Source organism: Hippopotamus amphibius, chromosome 8 (genome assembly GCF_030028045.1).
Source record: "Hippopotamus amphibius kiboko isolate mHipAmp2 chromosome 8, mHipAmp2.hap2, whole genome shotgun sequence".
Taxonomy (NCBI): Eukaryota; Metazoa; Chordata; class Mammalia; order Artiodactyla; family Hippopotamidae; genus Hippopotamus; species Hippopotamus amphibius.
In genome coordinates this window covers 18,725,202-18,750,430 of record NC_080193.1, presented here as the reverse complement: position 1 = coordinate 18,750,430, position 25,229 = coordinate 18,725,202, and the positions used below count along the sequence as shown (strand labels likewise).

The 25,229-nt window shown below is 37.5% G+C and overlaps 1 protein-coding gene across 2 annotated transcripts in view; it reads left to right on the top strand.

Annotated features, from left to right (window-relative positions):
- The window catches only part of ATP2A2 (ATPase sarcoplasmic/endoplasmic reticulum Ca2+ transporting 2), a 59,665-nt gene that overhangs the window by 16,458 nt on the left and 17,978 nt on the right, over positions 1-25,229 (top strand). For both annotated transcript variants that reach the window (XM_057744450.1, XM_057744449.1), the window contains exons 6-8: positions 16,289-16,369; positions 18,272-18,357; positions 19,288-19,752. In XM_057744450.1, coding sequence (XP_057600433.1) covers positions 16,289-16,369; positions 18,272-18,357; positions 19,288-19,752 — 632 coding nt within the window. The remainder of the gene's footprint in view (positions 1-16,288; positions 16,370-18,271; positions 18,358-19,287; positions 19,753-25,229) is intronic.

Genomic DNA, 25,229 nt, shown 5'->3' with positions numbered 1-25,229 from the left:
TTGCATTTCTCTGATGATGAGTGATGTTGAGCATCTTTTCATGTGTTTGTTGGCCATCTGTATGTCTTCTTTGGAGAAATGTCTATTTAGGTCTTCTGCCCATTTGTGGATTGGGTTATTTGCCTTTTTGGTATGAAGCTTCATGAGCTGCTTGTATATTTTGGAGGTTAATCCTTTGTCCGTTGTTTCACAGGCAATTATTTTTTCCCATTCTGAGGGTTGCCTTTTAGTCTTGTTTATGGTTTCTTTCACTGTGCAAAAGCTTTTAAGTTTCATGAGGTCCCATTTGTTTATTCTTGATTTTATTTCCATGATTCTAGGAGGTGGGTCAAAAAGGATGTTGCTTTGATGTATGTCATAGAGTGTTCTGCCTATGTTTTCCTCTAGGAGTTTTATAGTGTCTGGCCTTAAATGTAGGTCTTTAATCCATTTTGAGTTTATGGTTGTGTATGGTGTTAGGAAGTGTTCTAATTTCATTCTTTTACATGTTGCTGTCCAATTTTCCCAGCACCACTTATTGAAGAGGCTGTCTTTTTTCCATTGTATATTCGTGCCTCCTTTGTCAAAGATAAGGTGCCCATATGTGTTTGGGCTTACTTCTGAGTTCTCTATTCTATTCCATTGATCTTCCTTTCTATTTTTGTGCCAGTACCATACTGTCTTGATCACTATGGCCTTGTAATATAGTTTGAAGTCAGGAAGCCTGATTCCACCCACTCCATTTTTCCCGGCAGGCGGATTCTTAACCACTGTGCCACCAGGGAAGTCCACATGTGACTTTCTGAATTAGGTTTTCTCAGGGTATATGTCCAGTAGATAACAAGGGCTGTAGCATTAATAATAATGAGGGAAAGAATAAGTTTATCTGTAGTAGTTTTTAGGCAGAGGTGCACATCAGAGTCATCTGGGGACACTCCTTAAAAGTTTTTACCAGGTCTCAACCCAAAATATTAACCCTGAATTAAGCCTTGGGCATGGAGTTATGGCCATGTATAGTTTGAAAAGGTTTTAATAACTGAATAGTTATGGGTGGATGTGAAGTAGGGTGTGGAATCAAAGATGCTGGCAGGATATCTAGTTTAGGTGACTGGGTGGTGATGGTGCTAGTAAGTGAGGAAGAAAACATTGGAGGAGATAGTTTGTCTTTCCACAAATGTATATGTGGTAGGTGCACCTGCAGATTGCCTAAATTTTGCACAAGATTCTTTTTGACTTTGTATGTTTTCCAGTTCTCCAAGCTTAGTCTGATAATATACTTTCAGCCTGTCAAACTGAGCTATTGTAAGAATTTTTATGCTAGTTAGGCTATTTCAGTGTATTCAGTCTACTTGAAAACTTAGAGAAATTACCCCCAAAATGTTTATCCTCGGTTTGCATCAGTAGATGGCAGTGGTTTACAGCCTCAGAGGAAACTGTTACCTTGATCCTCAAGGCATTATCTTCCCTTTTGAAGAAATAAACTAAGACCAGCTTCTCTTCAATGAAGGTGGTTTTGATTTCTCTTTTTCTCTGAATTCTGGTTCTCTTCAGTCTTTGCCATCTCAGTAAGTCATTCTTAGCACCTAGTTAACTGAGAGAAACTTGGGAATCATCTTGATTTTTTTTCCTCTCTTATTCTGTCTCTAAGACCAGTTGATTCTATCTCCAAAACACACCCAAATTTGTTTGCTACCTTTTCCTCAACTGCAGTTAATTTGCTAGAGAATATACAGTATCCTTAGTAAATGTATACGTTTCATATATCAATTTGTTGGAGGCCCAGTTCACAGTTTTTTAAAAACAGCTTTATTGAGATATAATTCACATGCCATAACATTCACTCCTTTAAAGTGTGTAATTAAGTGGTTTTAGTATATTCAGAGTTGTACAGTCATTATCACTATCTGATTTCAGAACATCTTCCCCTAAAAAAGAAACCCTATACCCATTAGCAGTCACTTCCTCTACCTGCCTTTCCCCAGTCCCTGGCAGCCACAATTTACTTTGTTTTTAGGGATTTGCTTGTTCTGGATATTGCATATAAATGGAATCATACAATATATGCCCTTTTGAGACTGGCTTCTTTTACTTAGTATATTGTTCTCAGGATTCATCTGTGTTGTAGCATGTATCATATAGCTCCTTTATGTGTATCCTGTATTCTTTATGGCTCAATAGTATTTCATTGTTTAGGTGTGCCACATTTTGTTTATTGATTCATCAGTTCATGGATATTTGGGTTGTTTTCCCCTTTCTGGCTATGATGAATAATGCTACTGTGAACATTCAGGTATAATTTTTGTGTGAACATATGCTTTCACTCTCTTAGTATATACTTAAACATGGAATTGCTGGGGCTCATGGCAACTCAGTGTTTAACATTTTGTGGAACTCCCCAACTGTTTTCAAAAGTGACTGCATCATTTTACATTCCACCAGCAATGTATGTAGGTTCTAATTTCTCCACATCCTCGTCAACACTTGTCATTTTTAATTTTAGCCATGAAGTGTTATCTCATTGTGATACTAATTTGCACTTCCCTAATTTCCTAATGACATTGAGCATCTTTTCATGTGCTTTTTTTCCCATTAGTATGTCATCTTTGAGAAATGTCTAAATATATTGCCTATTTTAATTACATTATCTTCTTAATGTTGAGTTGTAAGAGTTCTTTATATGTCCTGGATTATCAGATAGGGTTTGTAAAAATTTATCCCATTCTGTAGGTTTCTTTTTCTTTCTTTTCTTCCTTTCTTCCTTTTTTTTTTTTTTTTTTTTTAATATTTATTTGTCTGCACTGGGGCTTAGTTGAGGCACGTGGGATCTCGTTCCCTGACCAGGGAGCAAACCCAGGCCCCCTGTGTTGGGAGCATGGAGTCTTATTCACTGGACCACCAGGGAAGTCATGTAGGTTTCTTTTTCACTTGATTGTGTCTTTTGTAGCATAAAAGTTTTTAATTTGACAGAGTCCCATTTGTCTTTTTTGTTTTTTCTTCTTTCAGTGCTTATGCTTTTGGTGTCATATCTAAGAAACTGTTCTATGATCTTTTGTAACCAGGATTTTGTATATGGTGTGAGGTAGAGGTCCAATTTCATTTTTTTACATTTGGATAGCCAATTGTATCAGCACCATTTGTTGAAAGGAATTTTTTTTTTTAGATTTATTTTTTTATTTATTTATTTTTGGCTGCATTGGGTCTTCGTTGCTACGCACTGGCTTTCTCTAGTTGTGGCAAGTGGGGGCTACTCTTCATTGTAGTGCGCAGGCTTCTTGTTCCTGTGGCTTCTCTTGTTGTAGAGCATGGGCTTTGGAGCTCAGGCTCAGTAGTTGTGGCACACGGGCTTAGTTGCTCCCACGACATGTGGGATCTTCCTGGCCCAGGGCTTGAACCCATGCCCCCTGCATTGGCAGGCAGATTCTTAACCACTGTGCAACCAGGGAAGTCCCCAAAAGACTTCTTCATTGAATTGTCCGGCACCCTTGTCAAAAATCATTTGGCTTAATTTTCACTGCAGATTGACTGTTATTCCATTGGTCTGTATGTCTGTCCTCATGCCAGTACCACACTGTCTTGATTATTGTAGCTTTGTAGTAAGTTTTGAAATCATTAAGTTTGAGTCCCCTGGCTTTGTGGGGGGTTTTTGTTGTTGTTGTTGTTAAAGCTCTTTATTGGAATATAATTGCTTGGCTTTGTTGTTTTTCTAGATTATTTTGGGTATTCTGAGTCCCTTGCATCTCCATATAAATTTTAAGTTTAACTTATTTTTTTTTTTTTTTTTGGCACACGGGCTTAGTTGCTCCGTGGCATGTGGGATCTTTCTGGAGCAGGGATTGAACCCATGTCCTCTGCATTGGCAGGCGGATTATTAACCACTGTGCCACCTAGGAAGCCCTAAGTTTAACTTATTAATTTCTGCCCAAAAGCCTGCCTAGGTTTTGATAAGAATTATGTTGACTCTATAGCTCAGTTTGGGAATATAGCCATTACGGCAGTATTAAATCTGATCCATGACCATGGGGTGTCTTTATGTTTATTTAGGTCTCATTTCTTTTAATACTCTGTTTTAAGTGTACAAGTTTAGTACTACTTTTTTTTTTTTGGCTGCACCAGGTCTTAGTTGTAACGTGTGGGATCTTTAGTTGTAGCATGTGGGTTCTTAGTTGCAGCAGGCAGGCGGGTGGGATCCAGTTCCCTGACCAGGGATCAAGCGTGGGCCCCCTGCATTGGGGGTGCAGAATCTTAACCACTGGACCACAAGGGGAGTCCCCAATTCTTGTACTACTTTTGTTAAATTTATTCCTAAGTATTTTATTTTTTTTGTTTGTTTTGGAAGAGTGCTATTTGTAACTTGAATTGTTTTCTTAATTTCGCTTTCAGATTGTTCTTTGCTAGGGTATAGAAATATAGTTGATTTTTGTGTGCTGATACTGCACCTTGCAATCTTGGTGGACTCTTTTTTTTTAAGATTTATTTTGTTATTTACTCATTTATTTATTTATTTTATTTTTGGCTGCATTGGGTCTTCGTTGCTGGGCACAGGCCCTCTCTAGTTGTGGAGAGCGGGGGCTACTCTTCACTGGTGCAGGGGCTTCTCATTGCAGTGGCTTCTCTTGTGGAGCATGGGCTCTAGGCACGTAGGCTTCAGTAGTTGCAGCTTGTGGGCTCAGTCATTGTGGCTCGTGTACCCTAGAGTGCAGTAGTTGTGGCACACGGGCTTAGTTGCTCCAAGGCATGTGGGATCTTCCCGGCTCAGGGCTCGAACCTGTGTGCCCTGAGTTGGCAGTTGGATTTTTAACCACTGCGCCACCAGGGAAGCCCTTGGTGGACTCTTTTATTCTAATAGTCTTTCAGGGGTTCCTTAAGATTTTCTCTATATAAAACCATGTCATCTGGGGCCTTTTCTTTTTCTTGTCTAGTTTTCCTGGCTGGACTCTCCAGTAGAATGTTGAGAAAAAGTGGCAAGAGTAGACATCCTTGTCTTGTTCCTGATCCTAGGGGAAAAGCATTGTCTTTTACCATGAAGTATGATATTAGCTATAGGTTTCATAGATGACCTTTATCATGTTGAGGAAGCCAGATCACAATTTTAATTTTTAGGTTGTCGGTATACTCGTTTGGTCTGTTCTGGTGACTTTTCGTGGTGATTACGTACTTAGATCCAAATTAGAAATGGTAGTTTTGCTAGATTACTAGGACCAGTGGGTCATTGAGCTGGGAAAGATGTCATCCTAAGGCATTTAAAGTGAATTATATGAAACATTTTGGAAAAATGTATTGTGACTGCTTGACCTGGGCCAGATAAATAGGTATTTATTTTATTCAGACTTTTAAGGCTACACGTTGAGGCTTTTTAACTTCTACTTTTATTAAGATTAGTAATCTAGTTGACCCTGCAATTTGACATTCAGCCCAGTAACTCAGTTCTGTAAAACTGTAGAAATGAACTTCAATTGTAAATGTAGATCTAAATTATTTCTTGTCCAAGTCTTAATCTCTACATGGCCTGGGGATAAACGGCATGAATTGTGCTCTTAGGCATGGTAACTTTTATACTGTTATTTAAATTATGAAACTGAGTTTGAGAGGGTTCTTTCTGATGAATTGAAAAACTGGAGAATATTGTGAACTTTTTCGAAGATGAAAGCAAGTATGGAGTTGCTTTTTTGACATTTGCAGAAAGAAAGAGACCTTTTTGTAATTATTGTTTGGATGTAAGAATCATCTCCTAACTTCTGATGATAAACTACTTTTTTGCTAGCTTCTGCAACACATCTGGTAGGATGTTTTTGCTGAACTTTCTGAAGACTAGACCCACTGGGTGGCTTTTTGAGGGGGAGATGGAGGGAGTTAAGGAAGTTTTATTTTATATGTTGCTATACCAGCTGCTAACTTTTCCAAGAAGACATTGTGTACGCATGCATAGCAAACCCATATGTATTACTTCTAAGTATCTAGAATACAAGAACCAAATAAAATTGACTTGGCAAGTAAAAATATGGAGACAGTTACCCATGCGTTTATCTTCTGAAGCCACAATAATTTTGTATTATCTTGATGCCAGGAAGATATTTCTCTAGATGGGTGGAAACCAAAAGTAATAAAAGCAGGTATAATTTTATGAAAAATGAATGTCAGTGTTTAACCGTTCTATATTATCTGCTAATATTATCAAGGTGAATCAAGCTGTGATAGTCATGAAAGTCTTTAACTTTCGAATTTGAGGGGGGTTCACTATTTGTATGGGAAGGATGTTATTGACTTCTGAAGGCGACTGTTTTCAGAATTGTTTAAAACAAACTTCTTGTATCGTGGTAACCCAGAGTTGACGAATAGCACAAGGACATAAATATCCTCAGATGACTTATGTCCTGTAGTATACTCTGGAGTAAATCATATTTTAAGATTATGTAAGTAATAGAAATGACACAGTCTCAACATAAAACTGCTTTTTGCTTTTATTTAGCTTCTAGGGAAATTGATTTTATATTTTCTAAAATGAAGAATAAATATCCAGCAGTAGTGCCAGCAGTTTCAGGAGTTATTAAATTAAAAGAATAAATCTTAAACTTTGGTAACTAAGGGAAGAAAATTTTCACTTTTGATAACTTGCAAGTAATGAAATTAAGTAACATGTATGAAGTGGCATTTCCAAGAAGTTTAGGAAAAGTTGTAAAATCATGACTGGTGTAAGAACTTGTATTATTAATCCCAATTCCATATGACACTGGACAAAAGTAAATTAACCTAACCTCTACAGAACTGGGTAATTGGAGTAGACTCTTAAGGAGCTTTCTCACCCAAAAGATGTATGAGTAAGATAACATGGCCTTATCATTTGCTTCGCTGGGGCCATTAAGCCTTTTTTTCTTTTGCTTTTGTAAAAAAAAAAAAAAAGGATTGAAGGAGCCTGATTGTACAGTCAGCAAACAGTTAATCCTTACCTGTTGAGCTCCCTAACACGAATATCAGAAAATTCTGTGCTGTAGAGCAGAGGGGTTGGCAAACTTTTTTAACAGAGTTACCTAGTAAATATTTTGGGTTTTGTGGCTCCAAACAGTCTCTGCAGGGAAAAAAATACATATATATCTTTTTTGTTTTTGTTTTTGTTTTGTTAAACAAGACTTTAAAAATGTAAAAATCGTCTTTGGCTCAGGGGCTGTTTTTAAAACAAACAAAAACAAGCCTTTAGATTTGGCCAGCTGCTTGGAGCTGTTTCTCTACCTTCATGTGCAGGGGGATTTTGTTAAAGTGTAGATTATGACTCTTTAGGTCTGGAGGGGGGCCTCATTATTCTGCATTTCTACCAAGCTCCCAGGTAGGCCACATTTTGAGAAGGAAAACTACAACAGTAGTTCTTCATCATTTCTAGATCACAGTTCCTTTAAGAATTAATGAAATCTGGGACTTCCCTGGTGGTCTAGTGGCTAAGACTCCGAGTTCTCAATGCAGGGGGCCTGGGTTCAATCCCTGGTCGGGGAATTAGATCCCACATGCCGCAACTAAAGATCCTGCTTGCTACAACTAAGACCCAGTGCGGCCAGATAAATAAATATATGTAAAAAAATAATAATTATTGAAATCTATGGCCTTTTTCCCCAAATACACACATTCAGAATCTTGTATGCAATTTCAGGGGATTCTTTTGCCCTTCTCCCCAGAAATGCACCCCAGGATTCTAGCTATTTGAGTTTTTGTTTGTTTGTTTGACTTATTTATTTTTGGCTGCGTTGGGTCTTTGTTGCTGCATGTGGGCTTTCTCTAGTTGTGGCAAGCGGGGGATACTCTTTGTCGCGGTGTGTGGGCTTCTCGTGGTGGCTTCTCTGTTGCAGAGCACAGGCTCTAGTTGCATGGGCTTTAGCAGTTGTGGCGTGCAGGCTCAATAGTTGTGGCACACGGGCTTAGTTGTTCCTCAGCATGTAGGCTCTTCCCAGACCTGGGATGGAATCTGTGTCTCCTGCATTGGCAGGCGGATTCTTAACCACTGTTCCACCAGGGAAGTCCCTAGCTATTTAAGTTACAAGCATACCCAGTTTTATTGTGCTTCTCTTTATTGTGCTTTGCACATACTGCATTTTTACAAGTATTTTGGCTTTTCATTATATTTGTTATGGTCTGTGCTCAGTGATCTTTGATGTTACTATTACAAAAAGATTGACTTACTGAGGGCTCAGGTAATTAGCTGTTTTTTTTGTTTGTTTTTAGGACTTAAAGTTTTTTTAATTACTGTATGCACATTGTTTTTTTAGACAATGCTATTGTACACGGTTAATAAACTACAGTATAGTGTAAACATATCTTCTGTATGACTTACTTTACTGCAATATTTGCGTTTGTGGTTGTCTGGAATTGAACCCACAGTGTCTCCAAGGTATGGCTATATACTTGTATGACCCAGCAATTCCACTTCTGGGGTATGTATTCAAAGGAAATGAAATCACTCGCCTTAAGAGATCTGCATGCCTATGTTCATTGCAGCATTATTTATAATAGGCAAAACATGATAAGAACCTAGGTATCCATTGACGGCTGAATGGATAAAGAAAATGTGGTGTGTCACTCACTCACACATACACACACACAATCTCTCTAGAATACTATTCTAGCCATAAAAAATGAAGGAAATCCTGCTGTTTGCAATAATGTGGGTGGACCTTAAGTGAAATAAGTCAGAGAAAGGCTAATACTGTATGATCTCACTTACATGTCAATCTTTAAAAAAGCAAACTCCTAGAAAGGTATATCAGATTTGTGGTTGCCAGGGGTGGGGAGTGGGGAAATTGGGTGAAGGTGGTCAGAAGGTACAAATTCCAGTTAGAAAACAAATGTGTTCTGAGAATGTAATGTATAGCATGATGACTGTAGGTAACAAAACTGTGGTGTATATTTGAAAGTAAGTTCTTATCATAAGGAAAAAATTGTAGCTATGTGAGATGATGGATATTAACTGATTGTAATTTCACATTGTATGTATATATCAAGTCGGTTTATATCTCAATAAATGGGAACAGTTGACTGTAGTTAAACAGTGGAAGAAGTAACATATTGTCTGAATAAGCAGTTTACATAGTTTTGTTGCAATAGTGTTAGAGCAAACAGTTTTCACCTGTTCCTAAAATGATAAACTCAGAGAAGTTAAAAAAAAAAAGAGAGAAGTAAAAGCAAAGATACATGACCAAATAAGGTTTGTTTTCTTTTGCCTTTTCCCCCACATGGAGTTATTTTACAATGAGAAGGATGAGAGAACAGGGCTAGAGATGTAGATCTAAGCCATCTATAACCAAATAACAGTAGAAATCATTATTTTGTTGTTCCTGTAAGTATCTCTCTGTAGAGATATAAGTTCTTTTTTTTTTTTTTTTTTTTTTTTTTGGGCACACGGGCTTAGTGGCATGTGGGATCTTCCTGGAGCAGGGATCGAACCCATGTCCTCTGCATTGGCAAGCGGATTCCTAACCACTGCGCCACCTAGGAAGCCCGAGATATAAGTTCTTAATCTTAAGAACTTGTATGTAAGCATAACAGCAAATAATCTAAAACAGAAATCAGTGTGGATGTATTAGAAGCAGAGCGTTGAGACCTAGAGCCCTTTATTCATCGCTGTGAGAGTAGCTAAGACATTAAGAATAATGAAAAATGAAGAACTCGGAAAGGTCTCCCCAATCGTCAGATCATGAGGGACCTGTCGATCTTAAAGCCTGACCTGAATTTCATGGGGCTGCCATTTCCTCATTTCCTGTAATCACCTCTTCCCCTCTCCCTGTGACTCAGTGGTAGTCACAGTACCAGTAAGTGCCAACCTTTCCAATCCTTATCACTGTGATTAAGATTTTGGGAAAATTAGAAGAAACCAAATGGTATAGGGAGCACATTTCCTTAAGTGTGACACAAAACCACCAAGATCACTAGATCTGACTATGTAAAAATATAAAACAGCTTTGATTTTGAAGATGATAAGAGAATTTTAAAAAATAAAATCTTGGTTAAAGTGGTCAAAAAAATAAAGATTGAGAGTATGGGGAAATGGCGAGAAAATAAATTTGGTGGAAGTATATACATTTGTAGGAAAATTATGTTTCTGTGAATCTTTTATCCAGAAGTAATCTAAGTGCACAAAGATGTTCACTGTATAGCATCGTAATAGGAAAATTGTAAATGCCTAGATGGCTGTGAAACTGGTGACTGATTAATTTAGTCCATCCACAGCATGGCTGTGAAATACCCTTGACCTTGAGCAAGTTAGCCTTTTGTGCCTCATTTTCCTCATCTGTAAACAGGGAACGAAGATAATCATACCTTCCCTAGAATTGTGAAGATTATGAGTTAGTAACTCATAAAGCTCTTATAGCAGTGCTTGGTATAGAATAAGCATTCTCCAAGTTTAGCTTTAGAGATTATTGCTTTAGCTTTAGGTACTATTACTATGCAGCCATTAAAAAAGAATGAGACAGGTAAGTATATACTAATGTAAAAGGAAGTTTGTGATTTTTATTTTAGTGAAGTCTTAATAAGTGTTATCCATAGAGAAAGGTATCTGATAAATACTGTTAACAGCTAGATGTTTGGATGAGGGGAGTGAGGGATGGGTTTTCACCTTGTAAAAAGCATGCTTTACTTTTGTAACAAAGAGGAATTTATGTTGTTATCCCAGATATTGTATATTTTAACCTTGCTTAATGGTGGGCTGCCTCCACAGCACCTAATAAGCTGGTTATCTTCCACCTCTAGTGGCTGGAAACTTGCCTGCCTAGGAACGGCTGTGCCATTTTTATTGGCAATTATATATTATGCCAGTTTTATTATAAAATGTTCCTTATAAGGAGCTAGAATATATTTATCTGTTCTATATGTTAGTTTTTCACTTTGGAGGCACATGGAAGTCTGATTCTCTTCCTGTGGTGGTCTGTTATGTAGTTGATGATAAATTCGTCTCCCTTTTAGAGCTGGTGGGGAGAACTTAACTAAAACTCTGGGAGTGTGCAGCTTGTCCAAAAGCATGTGGCAGTTCATGGTAGAACTGGGAGTCTCGAGTGTTAACAGTGTGCTGTATCCTAAGATTATTATTTTCAAGTTAGTCTTAGCTCTTGCACTTGTTCATGTAATTATGTTTAAACCTTTTACCATTTGGTGCCCAGACATGAATGCAGTTAATGTAGAGTCTGGTTGATACTGTAGACTTTATCCTCTACTCTTGCACATATGGACACTGCTTTGGCAATCTTAATTGCCCTGCCAGCTAAAACCCGAGTCTTTTTCATACTTCTCTTTCCCTACTACATCTCTAGTCCTCTACTAGCATACGTGTCTTCAATTTTTAGTCTAAGTTTTAAGCAGCAATCACTCTTAAACCTCATTCAGCTCAATCAAGTCTAAGATCTCTTTGGATCCTGATTGTTTTTCATTGTTCCTAGCTTTGTGACGTTCTTCAACTTGATAATTATTGTAAGTTTCTGGTGCTCGTTTGGGTTTTTGTTTTTATTGATTTATTTGCCTGTGCCGGGTCTTAGTTGCAGCACACGGGATCTTCATTATCGGGTGCTGAATCTTCGCTGCAGCATGTGGAATCTTTTTTTTTTTCTTTTTTTTTTTTTCCCCTCAGTTGTGACATGTAGGATCTTCAGTTGCAGCATGTGGGATCTAGTTCCCCAACCAGGGATTGAGCCCAGGCCCTCTGCATTGGGAGCACGGAATCTTAGCCACTGGACCACCAGGGAAGTCCCTCTGGTGCTAGTTTTTTAAAGAAAATAATGTGTGTGCAGTTATTTCATTCCTTAACAAATATTTTACTTGGTACCCCTTATGTGCCAGCACAATGCCAGGGGGGCCTGGGAAATCAGTGGTGACTATGTGACTGCCTTTGTGGAGCTTTTGGGTCTAGTGGGGAAGGCACATCACGCGTGTAACGTGCTGAGTGTTAGGGAAGGACAGCTCTCTGTGGGCACATGGTGAGGAATACCAGCATAATCTTGGAAGGTCAAGGAAAGCCTTGTTGTTTGTGAAGGCTCAGAACTTTGAGGAACTGAAGAGCATTGTGTTTGAAGTTTAGAGGGAGGGGAGAGTCATAAAAAGTAAGAGCAGTTGGGTCGTGGAGGGTGTTAAAAACCATGGTTAAGATACTAAACTTTATTTAAAGTCTAAAAGGAAGAAGCTGTTGAAAGGTCTTAAAGAAGAGAATGATATAGCTGCATTTTTATTTTATTTTTATTTTTAAAATATTTATTTGGCTGCGTTGGGTCTTAGTTGTGGCACACAGGATCTTTCGTTGCAGCATGGGGGCTTCTCTCTAGTTGTGGCGTGGGCTCAGGAGTTGCACACTTGCTTCGTTGCCCCACAGCATGTGGGATCTTAGTTCCCTGACCAGGGATCAGACCCACATCCCCTGCATTGGAAGGCAGATTCTGGACCACCAGGGAAGTCCCTGTCTGCATTTTTAATAGATAAGTTTCATCATAGATGATAATACATCCAAAAAACCAGACTGGGAACAAATATGGTATAAACTATGGCAATTTGTAATGTGCCTTCCATGTTTACCCTGAGGCCTGGAAAAAGTTTTAAGTAGGCAAGTAGGGCTACTCAAGTGAAGAATTTCATTCATTCTTCCTGACTACAAAATTTATGACTCAAATTGGAAAGAGTGAAAATGTTTGAGTCATAGTTAAATGTTTAAGTAATTTAGGTTAATTAATTCTATTATGGCTTACTTTTCTCAAAGCCATTTAAACTCAGAAACAATAGTGATATTTAGGAGGTAATTTTCTGATCTTTGTATATAGTTTTGTCTTAAAGATTTGAACAACTGGTAGAATTTGCCACAATAAATTATATTCTTTTCCTTTGCATGTAATCAATTCAAAAAAGGCTTTTTCTGGGTACTGCTGATTTTAACCATTAATATTTTTGACATAATGATATAAACAATGTTAAACTATCTTGGCTTTATAAACACTCCTTCCTAGGCTTTAAGGTAAAAGAAAGCTTGTGTTCATTCGGTTCTAAAATGTGGCCAAGTAATAACTTCCTTTAAATGATTTTTACTTGCATTCCTGGTAACCTAGCATAAAGTATACATTAAGGAGTTTGTTCAGAGAGGAAATCTGTGTTGTGATAGCAGCTTTTAAAGAGCTTCAGACTTAAGGAGCCAAGAGTTGAATTTGAAATGTCAGATGTTAAACAAATAGAAGGTAGTTTATAACAGAGTTTTACTCTTTTATTACACTGCCTGAACTCAAGAGACAAAGAAAAAAAATTCAGAGGAGAAAATTGCAGAGCATCCCCTTGGCAAGAGTAAGAATTTTCCACTACCACTTGCCCTAAGGGCGTTGACATGCCCCATCAGGGAAATATCACTGGATGTGGTCATCGGAACAGGCTGCCTACTCCTCACACACAAAACCTGTCTGGGATTCACAGAAGCCTGCAGACAAAGGAAAATCATGTCTTAGTTGAAAAGGATTCATTGAATCTTTGCTTTCATGGATTTTTTTTTTTACTTCCTCAGACAACCTTGCTTCCTAATAGATTTTCCTACGCCACCAGGAAAATCCCAAGGTCAGTTTTTAAGGACTTCCCAGTCACTTGTTCCATTAGCATTTTACATTTGACTCATTCTTGAATATTTAACCAATAATTAGATGTATATCAATACAGTTTTTGTACAGCAAAGAGATAGCCTTCATATATTTAAAATAGACTTTAGGAGAAAAAAATAGCTTCTTTGTAATGCCAGCTTAAATATGAAATGATGCCTTCTGCTTTTTTTTTTGTTTTTTTTCTTCCTTTTTTGGCCGTGCCACATGGCATGTGGGATCTTAGTTCCTCAACCAGGAATTGAACCCACTCCCTCGGCAGTGCAAGTGTGCAGTCCTAACCACTGGACCTCCAGGGAATTCCCTAAGTTGATTTTAAAGTTGTATCTTGATGGGGTATTTTAGGTGTTGAAGGTCACTAAAGTTTAGGATATGGTTACTTTATTGTAGTATGAGCAGAATTATATTAAAATGAAAGGTTCTGGTTTCTTCAGTCTGAATATTACTGTTTGTTGCATAAGCATTTCTAGCAGGAATTTCACCTTAACTTAATGTGTCCCTGCAGTCAAATGCAAGGATGATCTTTTTGCCTCTTGAGATTATACATTGGCAGTCTCTTTCTGTACTGCCTCGTGACACATTTCCTACTTAGGTTATAGGGTTGTTTCATGAACTAGAGCTCAAAAAGCACACCATACTCTCCCTGAATTTAAAAGCTGTGAGATACAGAAAAATTAGAACTAAATTGAAGGTTTAACAAATGAAATAAATCTGCTTCTTGGACAGAATGGCTGTTTTGCCAGTTAATATATAACCAGTGACAGAGTTACAGTTCATTCTGATAGGGTAAGTCTGGAAAATTAAGATTTAACTTAAAAATACCATATGCAATTGTAGGGGGGACTGTGCTTATTTGTTCTGACTTTTAGCTGTCCTTGAATAAGACTTCTAAAACCACCTTAGTACCTTTCAGAAAGTCAGGAAAAGTTGTTGTATACTTATTTTTGCTGTCCAATTGCTTTTGTACTGATGCGTACTCATCCAGCAATATTTGAACACCTACATTACGCTGGGCATTGTTCTCAAGGTGCAGGTGAAATACTGACTTTATCTGTACCTGGGTCTGTGTTAATGCCATTTACTTCAAATATATCAAGGAAAGGGGCTAAGACATGGTCCATTTCAGAGCTATTAAAGGAACTCTTTGGCCCAGAAAAGAAGACTCAGTTGATCTTAAAGAGACAACTCTATTCCCACTAAAGGGAAAATTTCCTCTAAGACATACTGTACATTAAAGATTTTCTGGAGGTTATACAAGAGATTTATTCATTTATCTGATCATTCAGATTTCAAAAGGTACCAAAGGGTACAAGGTGAAAAGTCTCCTTCCACTCATGCCCTGCTCCCTAGTGTTACAAGTCTGTTACATCTTCCCAGAGGTATTTTCTCATACTAGTGAAGCACCATATACATAATGCTTCACACTTGTGTTTTCCCCCATTTAATGTACAATATGTCTTAGAGGAAATTTTCCCTTTAGTGGGAATAGAGTTATCTCTTCTTTCTACTGCTGATAAAAAACTAACCACATATTGCAAGCATATCTGTAGAATAAATTCTTTGTAGTGGAATTTATGGAGTAAAAAGATTGTGCTTTGCAATTTTTTTTTTTTTTTTTTTTTTGGCCGCGCCAAGCGGCTTGTGGGGATCCCAGGTCCCCGACCAGGAATCGAACCCGCACCCTCGGCAGTGAAAGCAAAGCGCACAGTCCCAACCACTTGACCACCATGGAACTCCTGTGCTTTGCAATTTTGATATGTATTGCCAGTTTGCCCTCCAGAGATTTTGTAAGTTTTTTTCTGTGTACTCAGCAGCATATATAGGGTCGTCACAAAGTCTGGACACGTAGTTGAATTAAGAATACTAAATGGGTTACTAACATTACATGATATGTTTAGTGACATATTCAGTTTGTCCTTGTTAGCAGTGCACTAACACTGAATTTTCATTAACATCTGCTCATGCACTTGCCTCTAAATGATCTGTGCCTTTGGTTTTGTTTGTTTTGGTTTGTTTTTTTTTTTGCTTATTAAAACCAAACTTTCCACATCTTATAGTCACCCTGTATAAGAAGCCTTATTTCTATACATCCTTTCAGACTTGGTGCATTTTTCTCAATTCGTTTGTCAATTTGATAGTTTAAAAGTGGTCTCCCCATGTAGTTTTTATCTTGTCTTTCTCTTATGAGTGAGGTTAATTGAGCATCTTTCTATAGAGGCATTTGATTTGTATTCATTGTATTTTAGCTTTCCCAGTGTAATAAATCATGGCTTGTACGGTTCAGTCCCCCTCACCATGCTGTGTGTGTGTGGAAATATGTAAATAATATGTACTTAGAGCTGTTTGCCTGAGCATCATTGTTCCTTTCTTGTGTACTTTAAATCTTGTATCTATCTAGGAAGAGTTTTTATGACCCTAGGATAAGTTGATTATGTGGCTTATTGTAGCAGATGGGGGGAGGGGGGCAGGGGGGCCTGTGCCATGTGGACCTTGGGATCTCAGTTCCCCAGCATTCAACCCGTGCCCCCTGCAGTGGAAGCACGGAGTCCTAACCACTGGACCGCCAGGGAATTCTCTATGGCAGGTTTTTATATATTTGTACTGTATACAGGCTATTTATCTTCTTTAAAAATTGTGTTTGATTTGGAGACGGGTTCTTCTTTATGTAACATGATTGCAAAAGTTGCTTATTTTAGCTTCCTTTTTTTCTCTCCAATTAGTTGGCGACAAAGTTCCTGCTGATATACGATTAACTTCCATCAAATCTACTACTCTAAGAGTTGACCAGTCAATTCTCACAGGTAAATATGTGTTGGAAGGTGATTTAATTTCTGAAAGCTCCCTCAGATTCCATGCTAATAACTGAGTTGATTCCTTGCCCCACTGTCCCTTTATGGTATCCCATCTTATCCTCTCTGTAATATTTATTTCTTAATGCTTTATCGTTAGGCTTTTTGCCAATATATGGGGTAAAGCTATAATTTAAAAAAAAAATTGGCTTTCATCTCATAAGGCCCATTTATCTTTAAATTTTATTAAAAATTAGTTTTGATTTAAAAGCACATTTAAAATTTTTTTTAAAACATTACAAATTCCTTTAGTAGCAGAGGTAATATTGTTAAGGTTTAAGTAGTGTTGTCTCTCTGTTTTGTGGAAAGTGAATTAATTACTTAGTGTTCTTTTTGCAGGCAGGAAAAATAGACTCCAGGAATGGTAATCTCACATTTGACATACTTTGCAATAATCAGATGTATGATTAACAAAAGTTAGCACCCTCCAAAATAGTAAATGTTTATTACCTAAAGTTTGCACACTTAGATTTGGGACTGTTTGGAACATTTCCCTGTTTTTGTTTGATAAAAGCACAGTCCAGGGTGGAGGGTTCATATTAACTGGAAGTAAGGTGGTCAGAAGATTAATTTAAACACAATGCTAACCTGAATTCAATAGAGAGTAAATATAAAATTCAAAGATTTATCTGATTATTAGTTTTGAAAAGCAATTAATGTCATAGAAGTAGGGATATGAGTAACCTGGGCTCTGTGTTTTTTATTGTTTCTTTATGAATAGCTTATCTACTAAAACTCCTATTAGCAATAGCCTGGAAGCTGATTAAGCCACAAAATGGTAGGGAATTGATCGGGTTGTATATATGAAATTCTCACATTGTGTCTACAAAAGTAATTTCCATTTTAAAACTTTCCATAGAGTTTCTTGAATGTTGTTTTTTTGTTTAAAAATCATCCTCTAGTTTTAGGCTAGATTGAAGAACCAGATTCTTTTGTTAAATATTGAGAGTGAAATTTGCTACCTGAAATTTGAGCTATCAACTAGGAGCCATATTTCAGCCTCATTATATACAGTTAACCCTTGAACAACGTGGGTTTGAGCTGTGTGGGTCCACTTATCTGTGGATTTTTTTTTTCAGTAGTAAATACTACAGTACTACATTATACCAGTTGGTTGAATCCTCAGATGCAGAACTGCAAATATAGAGGAATCGCATATACGGAGGACCAACCATAAGTTCTGTGCATATTTATGACTGTGCAGAGGGTTGGTGCCCCTAACTCCTGCACTGTTCAAGGATCAGCTGCATTTCATAAGTGATGTTAAGCTGAAACCAGATTCAACAAGACGTGAAAGTTCTAAGAAGTAGTCTCTTACACCATGTGATCTTTTTAGTGCAGCAGCTGATTGCTATTTTTCATTTTGGTTTATTGAAATAGAGTGGTCTGGTTAGTGCATGCAGGTATTTCTAGAACAATGTTTTCATTTCTCATCTTTGGCATTAGTGAACAAAAACAGGCTTTCCAGGATGATCCTCAGTATTCACATACTGTATCTACAGTTTGTTCAGTTTGTTAAAAGTAAATATATAAGTATACAACAAATCTACATTCACAATATTAGAGTATAAAATGATACCTGAAAATGAACTAGCTTGAATAGTTACTCAGGAAAATAAAGGTAATTGACTGGGATTTTACTTTGAAGTTAAATTCCTCTATTTTGATTTTTTTTTTCCTTTGAAATTAGTTTCTGTTACTAAATTTTACTAGTTTATGTCTTTTTGAATGAATTGGGCCTTTTTATCCTTTTCCTGAGAATGGTAGTGGCATAGTGGATGAGGGTACCAAGGTTCTAGGTTTGGCCTGCATAGGTATAGACCTAAACAAACTTTTGTATCACAACCTGCGTAGGTGAATCTGTCTCTGTCATCAAGCACACTGACCCTGTCCCTGACCCACGGGCTGTCAATCAGGATAAGAAGAACATGCTCTTTTCTGTAAGTACTTTGTTTGGAAAAGATTTAGCCTATAAAGGGATGTTTTCAAAATGATGTGGATGATATAACTGTGTGTAGTTCACAATAAAAAGATGTGTGTTTAGAGAGAAAGCAAATATGGCAAACCATTAATAATTGGTGAGCCTGGCTGAAAAGTAAAATGAATGTTCATTGTACTACGTCAGTTTTTCTGTTAAATTTGTTTGAAATAGAAAGTTGGGAAATTTATAGTTTTTGTTTAGAATTTAAAGTGGTATTTCAAGTTGTGGGCTTTGGTGGATTAGCATGGGAATCTAACCAGCCATAGTAAGTAAAAAAGTACTATAGAGCGACAGTGAAAATAATGAAGCCCTGTTCTTCCGCCCTGTTCTTCCAACACTAGGAATTAAAATGGAGCGGGGGCGGGAAACCTTACACTTGATTGTATTTACCTTTGAATACTAGTGCTTGAATGGCGGTCTGCAAGGACAGTCCGTGGTCCTGGTTGCCCTTCTTATTATGGGTGATAAAAGTAGGAGAGGTTGAGTTGTTGGAGCCAGAGATGGAGAATGCTTAGGATTGAGCTGTATGAAGTTTAAAAAGTCAGGAACACAGAGGGGTTAAGCACTGTTCCAGCTCAAAGCTAGTCTGCAAGCCAGGCTCAGTATTGTGAATAGAGATTCCAGTTGGGCCAGTGTGTAGAGGGCTCTAGGGCAAGTAGGTACCATTCTCATTTCAGGGAGAATCTAATCAGGGCAGATGTCCCACTGCCTGTGTGAGATATTGCTCACCATCAAAGTTAGATGGCTGGTTGCCACTGGAAGGCCCAGTAGAACATGGTGAGAGAATCTGGGTGTCCTACTCAAAATCCACACAAGTCTGAGTTTACTAGTCTGTATTCAAGTTGGGTATGGCATTACTCTTGTAACCAGTTCTCTACTTCTGTCCTAGGGTACAAACATTGCTGCTGGCAAAGCCATGGGAGTGGTGGTGGCAACTGGAGTTAACACTGAAATTGGCAAGATCCGGGATGAAATGGTGGCCACGGAACAGGAGAGAACACCCCTCCAGCAGAAACTAGATGAGTTTGGGGAACAGTTGTCCAAAGTCATCTCCCTTATATGCATTGCCGTCTGGATCATAAACATTGGGCACTTCAACGACCCAGTTCATGGAGGCTCCTGGATCAGAGGTGCTATTTACTACTTTAAAATTGCAGTGGCCCTGGCTGTAGCAGCCATTCCTGAAGGTCTGCCTGCTGTCATCACCACCTGCCTGGCTCTTGGAACTCGCAGAATGGCAAAGAAAAATGCCATTGTTCGAAGTCTCCCTTCCGTGGAAACCCTCGGTTGTACTTCTGTTATCTGCTCAGATAAGACTGGTACACTGACAACAAACCAGATGTCCGTCTGCAGGGTAAGTGGGAGTAGGTTAAAAATCTTCTCTGGGTTATTGTTGATTCATCCTAAGAATATGTCCTCATGCCATTAAAACCTTGATTGATTGATAGATTGATTGATTGATTTTTTATTGAAGAATAGTTGGTTTACAATATTATGTTAGTTTCAAGTATGCAGCAAAGTGATTCACTTATATATATTATATTCACTTTTATCTTGTGTGTGTGTGTGTAAGTGTGTGTAAATTTTCTGATTCTTTTCCCTTACAGGTTATTAGAAACTATTGGGTATAGTTCCTTATGCTATACAGTAGGTTCTTGTTGGTTATCTATTTAATATATAGTAGTGCATATATGTTAATTACAAACTCCTAATTTATCCCCCTGACCCACTTCCCCTTTGGTAACCATAATGTATGTGGGTCTATTTCTGTTTTGTAAATAAGTTCATTTGTATCCTTTTCTTTTCTTTTCTTTTCTTTTCTTTTCTTTTCTTTTAAGATTCCACATACAAGCGATATCATATACTTGTCTTTCTCTGACTTACTTCATTTAGTATGATAATGTTTAGGTCCATCCATGTTGCTGCAAGTGGCATTATTTTCTTTTACTTTCTTTCCTTCTTTCCTTCCTTCCTTCCTTCCTTCCTTTCTTCCTTTCTTTCTTTCTTTCTTTCTTTCTTTCTTTCTTTCTTTCTTTCTTTCTTTCTTTCTTTTTTGGAGTATAGTTGATTTACAGTGTTGCATTACTTTCAGGTGTACAGCAAAGTGAATCAGTTACACGTATACATATATCCACTTTTTTTTTTTTTTTTAAGATTCTTTTCCCATATAGGTCATTACAGCATATTGAGTAGCGCTCCCTGTGCTTTACAGCAGGTTCTTATTAGTTGTCTATTCTATATACAGTAGTGTGTATATGCCAGTCTCAGTCTCCCAGTTTATTCCTCCTTCACTTAATCCCCTGGTAACCATCAGTAACCATAAGTTTGTTTTCTACATCCGTGACTCTACTTCTGTTTTGTAAATAAGTTCATTTGTACCCCCCTTTTTTTAGATTCCACATATAACAAGTGGAATTATTTTCATTCTTTTTTATGGCTGAGTAATATTCCATTGTGTATCTATGTACCACATCTCCTTTATCCATTCATCTATTGATGGACACTTAGGTTGCTTCTGTGCCTTGACTATTGTGGATAGTGCTACTGTGGACACTGCGGTGCATCTATCTTTTCGAATTAGAGTTTCCATCATTTCTGGAGATACGTCCAGGAGTGGGATTGCTGGATCATAAAAGCTTTGATTTATAATTTGATACCTTTTTTATATGCTTTAAGCAAATTGGGTTGTTTGTGTCACCTGAGCCCAAGATAATTTCTTATTCTTAAGAGGAATTAATCATTTAATTCCTAAAACTATGTCATGAAATAAAGGTTATTTACATGGTTGATATATTTGTGCTGGGGAAATAACTATAAGTAGTCTGGAAATGTGTTAGGTGACTGTGCTTCCTTTATTTCCCTGTTCTTCTCTGTTTGTATGTTAACACAGCTTCAAAGGAAAAGTTCTATAAACCAGCTAGTTACCTGCCTATGTAAAATTCTAATTGGTATTTCCTTAACGCATTGAATGAGACATGTTTTCTTTAACTTGCTTCATTCTATGTGTTCATCCTTCCTTTCTTAGGTTGTTTTTTTGACCGTCACTTGGGTATAAAACAAGAAACTTTAAACCTTCCCTGTGCAAAATAAGAACTAAAGACGTAATGTGATGATACAGCTAAATGAAGTTCTTTCATGTAATTCAGTTTATCTAGGTTTTATTTAAACAACTTTGAGGTGGGAGAATGAGAGAAATAGATGAGGGAAATTGAGGTACAAACTTCCAGTTACAAAATAAGTGTGTCATGGGTATGAAATGTAGAGTGCAGGGAACATAGTCAGTAATAATGTAATCTCTGTGTGGTGACAGATGGTAACTAGACTTATCAAGATGATCATTTTGAAATGTATAGAAATGTCACATCACTATCCCATGCACCAGGAAGTAACATAATGTTGTAAGTCAATTATACTTCAAAAGCAAACATAGAAGAAAGAGATCAAATTTGTGGATATCAGAGGCCCGGGGGTGGGAGGGGGAGGAATTGGATGAGGGTGACCAGAAGGTACAGACTCCCAGTTATAGGATAAATAATGTAACGTACAGCATGATGAATATAATTAGCACCGCAGTACATTATATATGGAAGTTGTTAAGAGAGGAAATCTTAAGAATTCTCATCACAAGGAGAAAATTTTTTCTTTTATTCTGTATCTGTATTAGATGATGAATGTTCACTAAACTTACTGTGATGATCATTTCATGATTGTAAGTCAGATCATTATGCTGTACATCTTAAGCTTATACAGTACTGTATGTCACTTATATCTCAATAAAACTGGAAGGAAAAAATTAAATTAAAAAGTGACACACACATAAACTACTACTACTTTGTACAAGTCAAAGTAATTTTCCAAAAGGTACACAACTCATACACATGCTGCGTGGACACATGTAAGAGATTCTGTTTGGCTCATTAATTCAACGAGGGAAAATCAGTAAGATGGTAAAACTGGTTACAGGACCATGTGAGGAAGTGCTCAATGTTAGAACAGAATTGATGTGTGTTAGATTAGAAAAACTGGTTAGTATCCTATAGAGCAGTAAAACTATTATCTCTTATAGAGGACAAAAAGCCACAACTTCAAAAAAACATGAGCCCTTAATAATAGCACAGTGAAATAATGTTAAATTTTTCCAAAACACTAAATCTTCAAGTGGGCCTGTTAAGTAATACTTATGAGTGACACTGAAGGGACATGTCATCATCCCCTTGGCCTTATCTCCAGGTTTTAGATAATGTTTTTTTAGCATTGGAAATTGTTCTTGTTTTAATACATTTGAACCCTCTAAATCTTTTTCTTGCCAAATTTATATTCATGATAGTTTTTTCATATACACACCCTCAACTCTGTGTTGTCCGAAACCCAGGTTTAGAGTGAATGGGACAGGTGTTTAAAACAGTTTGAGGTGTTCTCTCAAGTGGTAAGCTTCTAGCTTGTCTTGAGTTTCTCGAGTAGATGCAGGGTGTAACTGAGCTACCTAAGTTCTCTTTCCTTGGAACCAAAAAAGATTGAATAAATCTGCTAAAAGCTAGTTGTCAGCTAAAAGCTGATTGGGGGAGAGAAAGGGGATTTCATCTTACTTGTTTGGTTTCCCCCAGGAAATTGTTTAAACTTAGACATAAGCTTTAATTCCTCAGGATAGTCCTTATATCCATGAAAGTTAAAGCAGTGTATGAAATTGTAATCTTTAAAAAATGGTAAGGTTGTGGCAGCGTCAGGCTTCAAACTACGACTAAAGCAGAGTCCGTGATAAAAATTTTTTTGTTCTTATGTTTTCCCTTAAATTATTTGATTTAAAATGTTCTATTAAAGAAACAGCTTGCCTCTTTGTTCTGTTCTACCTTTGGCGACAGAAAGCTGATGCTAATCAGTATTCTACAGGAGGTTTCTTGCAGTGGATTGCATAACTGCCCTTGACTTAGGGATACTTTCATCATGCAGTTTCTAAATGGTTTACTGGCTTGCAGTCTAAAATGCCCGTGTGCATTCAGATTTAGTTGGTGTGGGTTAGAATTCTGAATGTCTTAGAATATTTTGGACTCTGGTATAGACCTAAAGAGTTTCACTTTTATAAACAGTGTAATTAAAGAAATGCCATGATGTATATAGTAACAGTGCCAACTTGGTTTGATAAGGCTTATTAGTGCAGTTAATTTTTCACATGTGACTTTATTTGAATTGTATGGTAATCCTGCTTAAGAGGTTAGAAAACTTAGGCTCTGAGAAGTTGTGACATGTCTGAGGGTCGCACAGCTTTCAATAGAAATGTAAAGTTGAATTTTCTGATACAAAGGATTGGTAAACCTGGTTCTCTCTCTCTCTTCCACTTAATAATTGTGTAACCTTGAGCACATCTTTTAACCTCTCTAGTCCTTTGTTTCCTCTTCTGTAAATGTCAGACATCTTTGGAAAGAGCTTTGTGCCAAGTTTCCTTTTTTAGATGTTGTATCTGTTAGAAAAAAATTGTAGGAATTGGTGATCTTGCTGCATGTGACCTTGGATATGAATTTTTTCCTCATTTGACACACGAGTTATATGTGTTTGAACTAGAACCTGTCATCACAGTTTTAAATCCCATAATATATTTTAATTTTTTAAAAAATCCTTTTGTCTTACTTATAGCTTTAGTTTGGTTCCAGGGTTGATTTAGTTCCGAGTATACTTTTGAAATGAAACTTTTGGAATTTAAAAGTATGTGCTATATAATAAGCAAATCTTATGAGGCAAAGAAGTTATTTTAAAATAAAGAGCAGATTTTCTAACTGAATATGAGTTGGAATGCTCTATGAAAAGTTGTTTTTAAAGCATTACATGGCTCTTTTTAACTTGAGTTTAACATTTTTTTTGTAAATTATTTATTTGGCTGCATTGGGCTTTCATTGCTGTGTGTGGACTTTTCTCTAGTTGTGGGGAGTAGGGACTACTCTTTGCTGTGGTGCGTGGGCTTCTCAGTACGGTGGCTTCTCTTGTTACAGAGCACAGTCCCTAGGCGGCGTGAGCTTCAATACTTGCGGCTGCTGGGCTCAGTAGTTGTGGTTAGCCGGCTTTTAGAGCACAAGCTCAGTAGTTGTGGCGCATTGGGGCTTAGTTGTTGCTCCGCAACATGTGGGATCTTCCTGGGCCAGGGCTTGAACCCGTGTCCCCTGCATTGGCAGGCAGATTCTTAACCACTGCACTACCAAGGAAGTCCCGAGTTTAACATTTTAAAAATTCCTTATTGTAGAATGGTTTGATCATTCTAAACTGGACTTCTGAATTATAATTGGAAAGCAAACCAAGGGGGGAGAAAACCCATCTTTAAGAAACCAGCTCATGTCACTTTACTATTCTGTAAAATTAAGAATTCGTTCCTAAACATGCTTCCATCTGTATTGTCTTGGTAACGTCAGTTCATTCAGCTCTGTAGGCTTCTTACTGTATCCATGTAGTTGTGCAGCTACATAGAAAATGAGCTATTGCCACAATAAAAATAAGTGGGAAGGAGTAGAGAAGCAATTTGTCTTATTTTACTTGGGGATGTTTATGCAACTCTGAAATGTGAGTTTATTCTTCCTAGGCTTTTACTCTTAGCTCTGAGGCAGGAATACCTATGTCACTTTCTCAGCCAGCCATGTGAAATTTGGAATTCTGAGCATTCTAAAGAGAGCTGCTGAGTCTTTGAAACTGACTGACCCAGGGTCCTCATAACTGGGATTTCACGTGGGTTCTCTTCTGCGGCTGGTGCTGTTGCCGCTTATTATTTACTCAGCACCTCAGTGGTGCTGTTTCTCAGACTGTTAGATGGATGGGGAAGCAATTTTAACAGCGTCTAGTTGGAATAAGGGG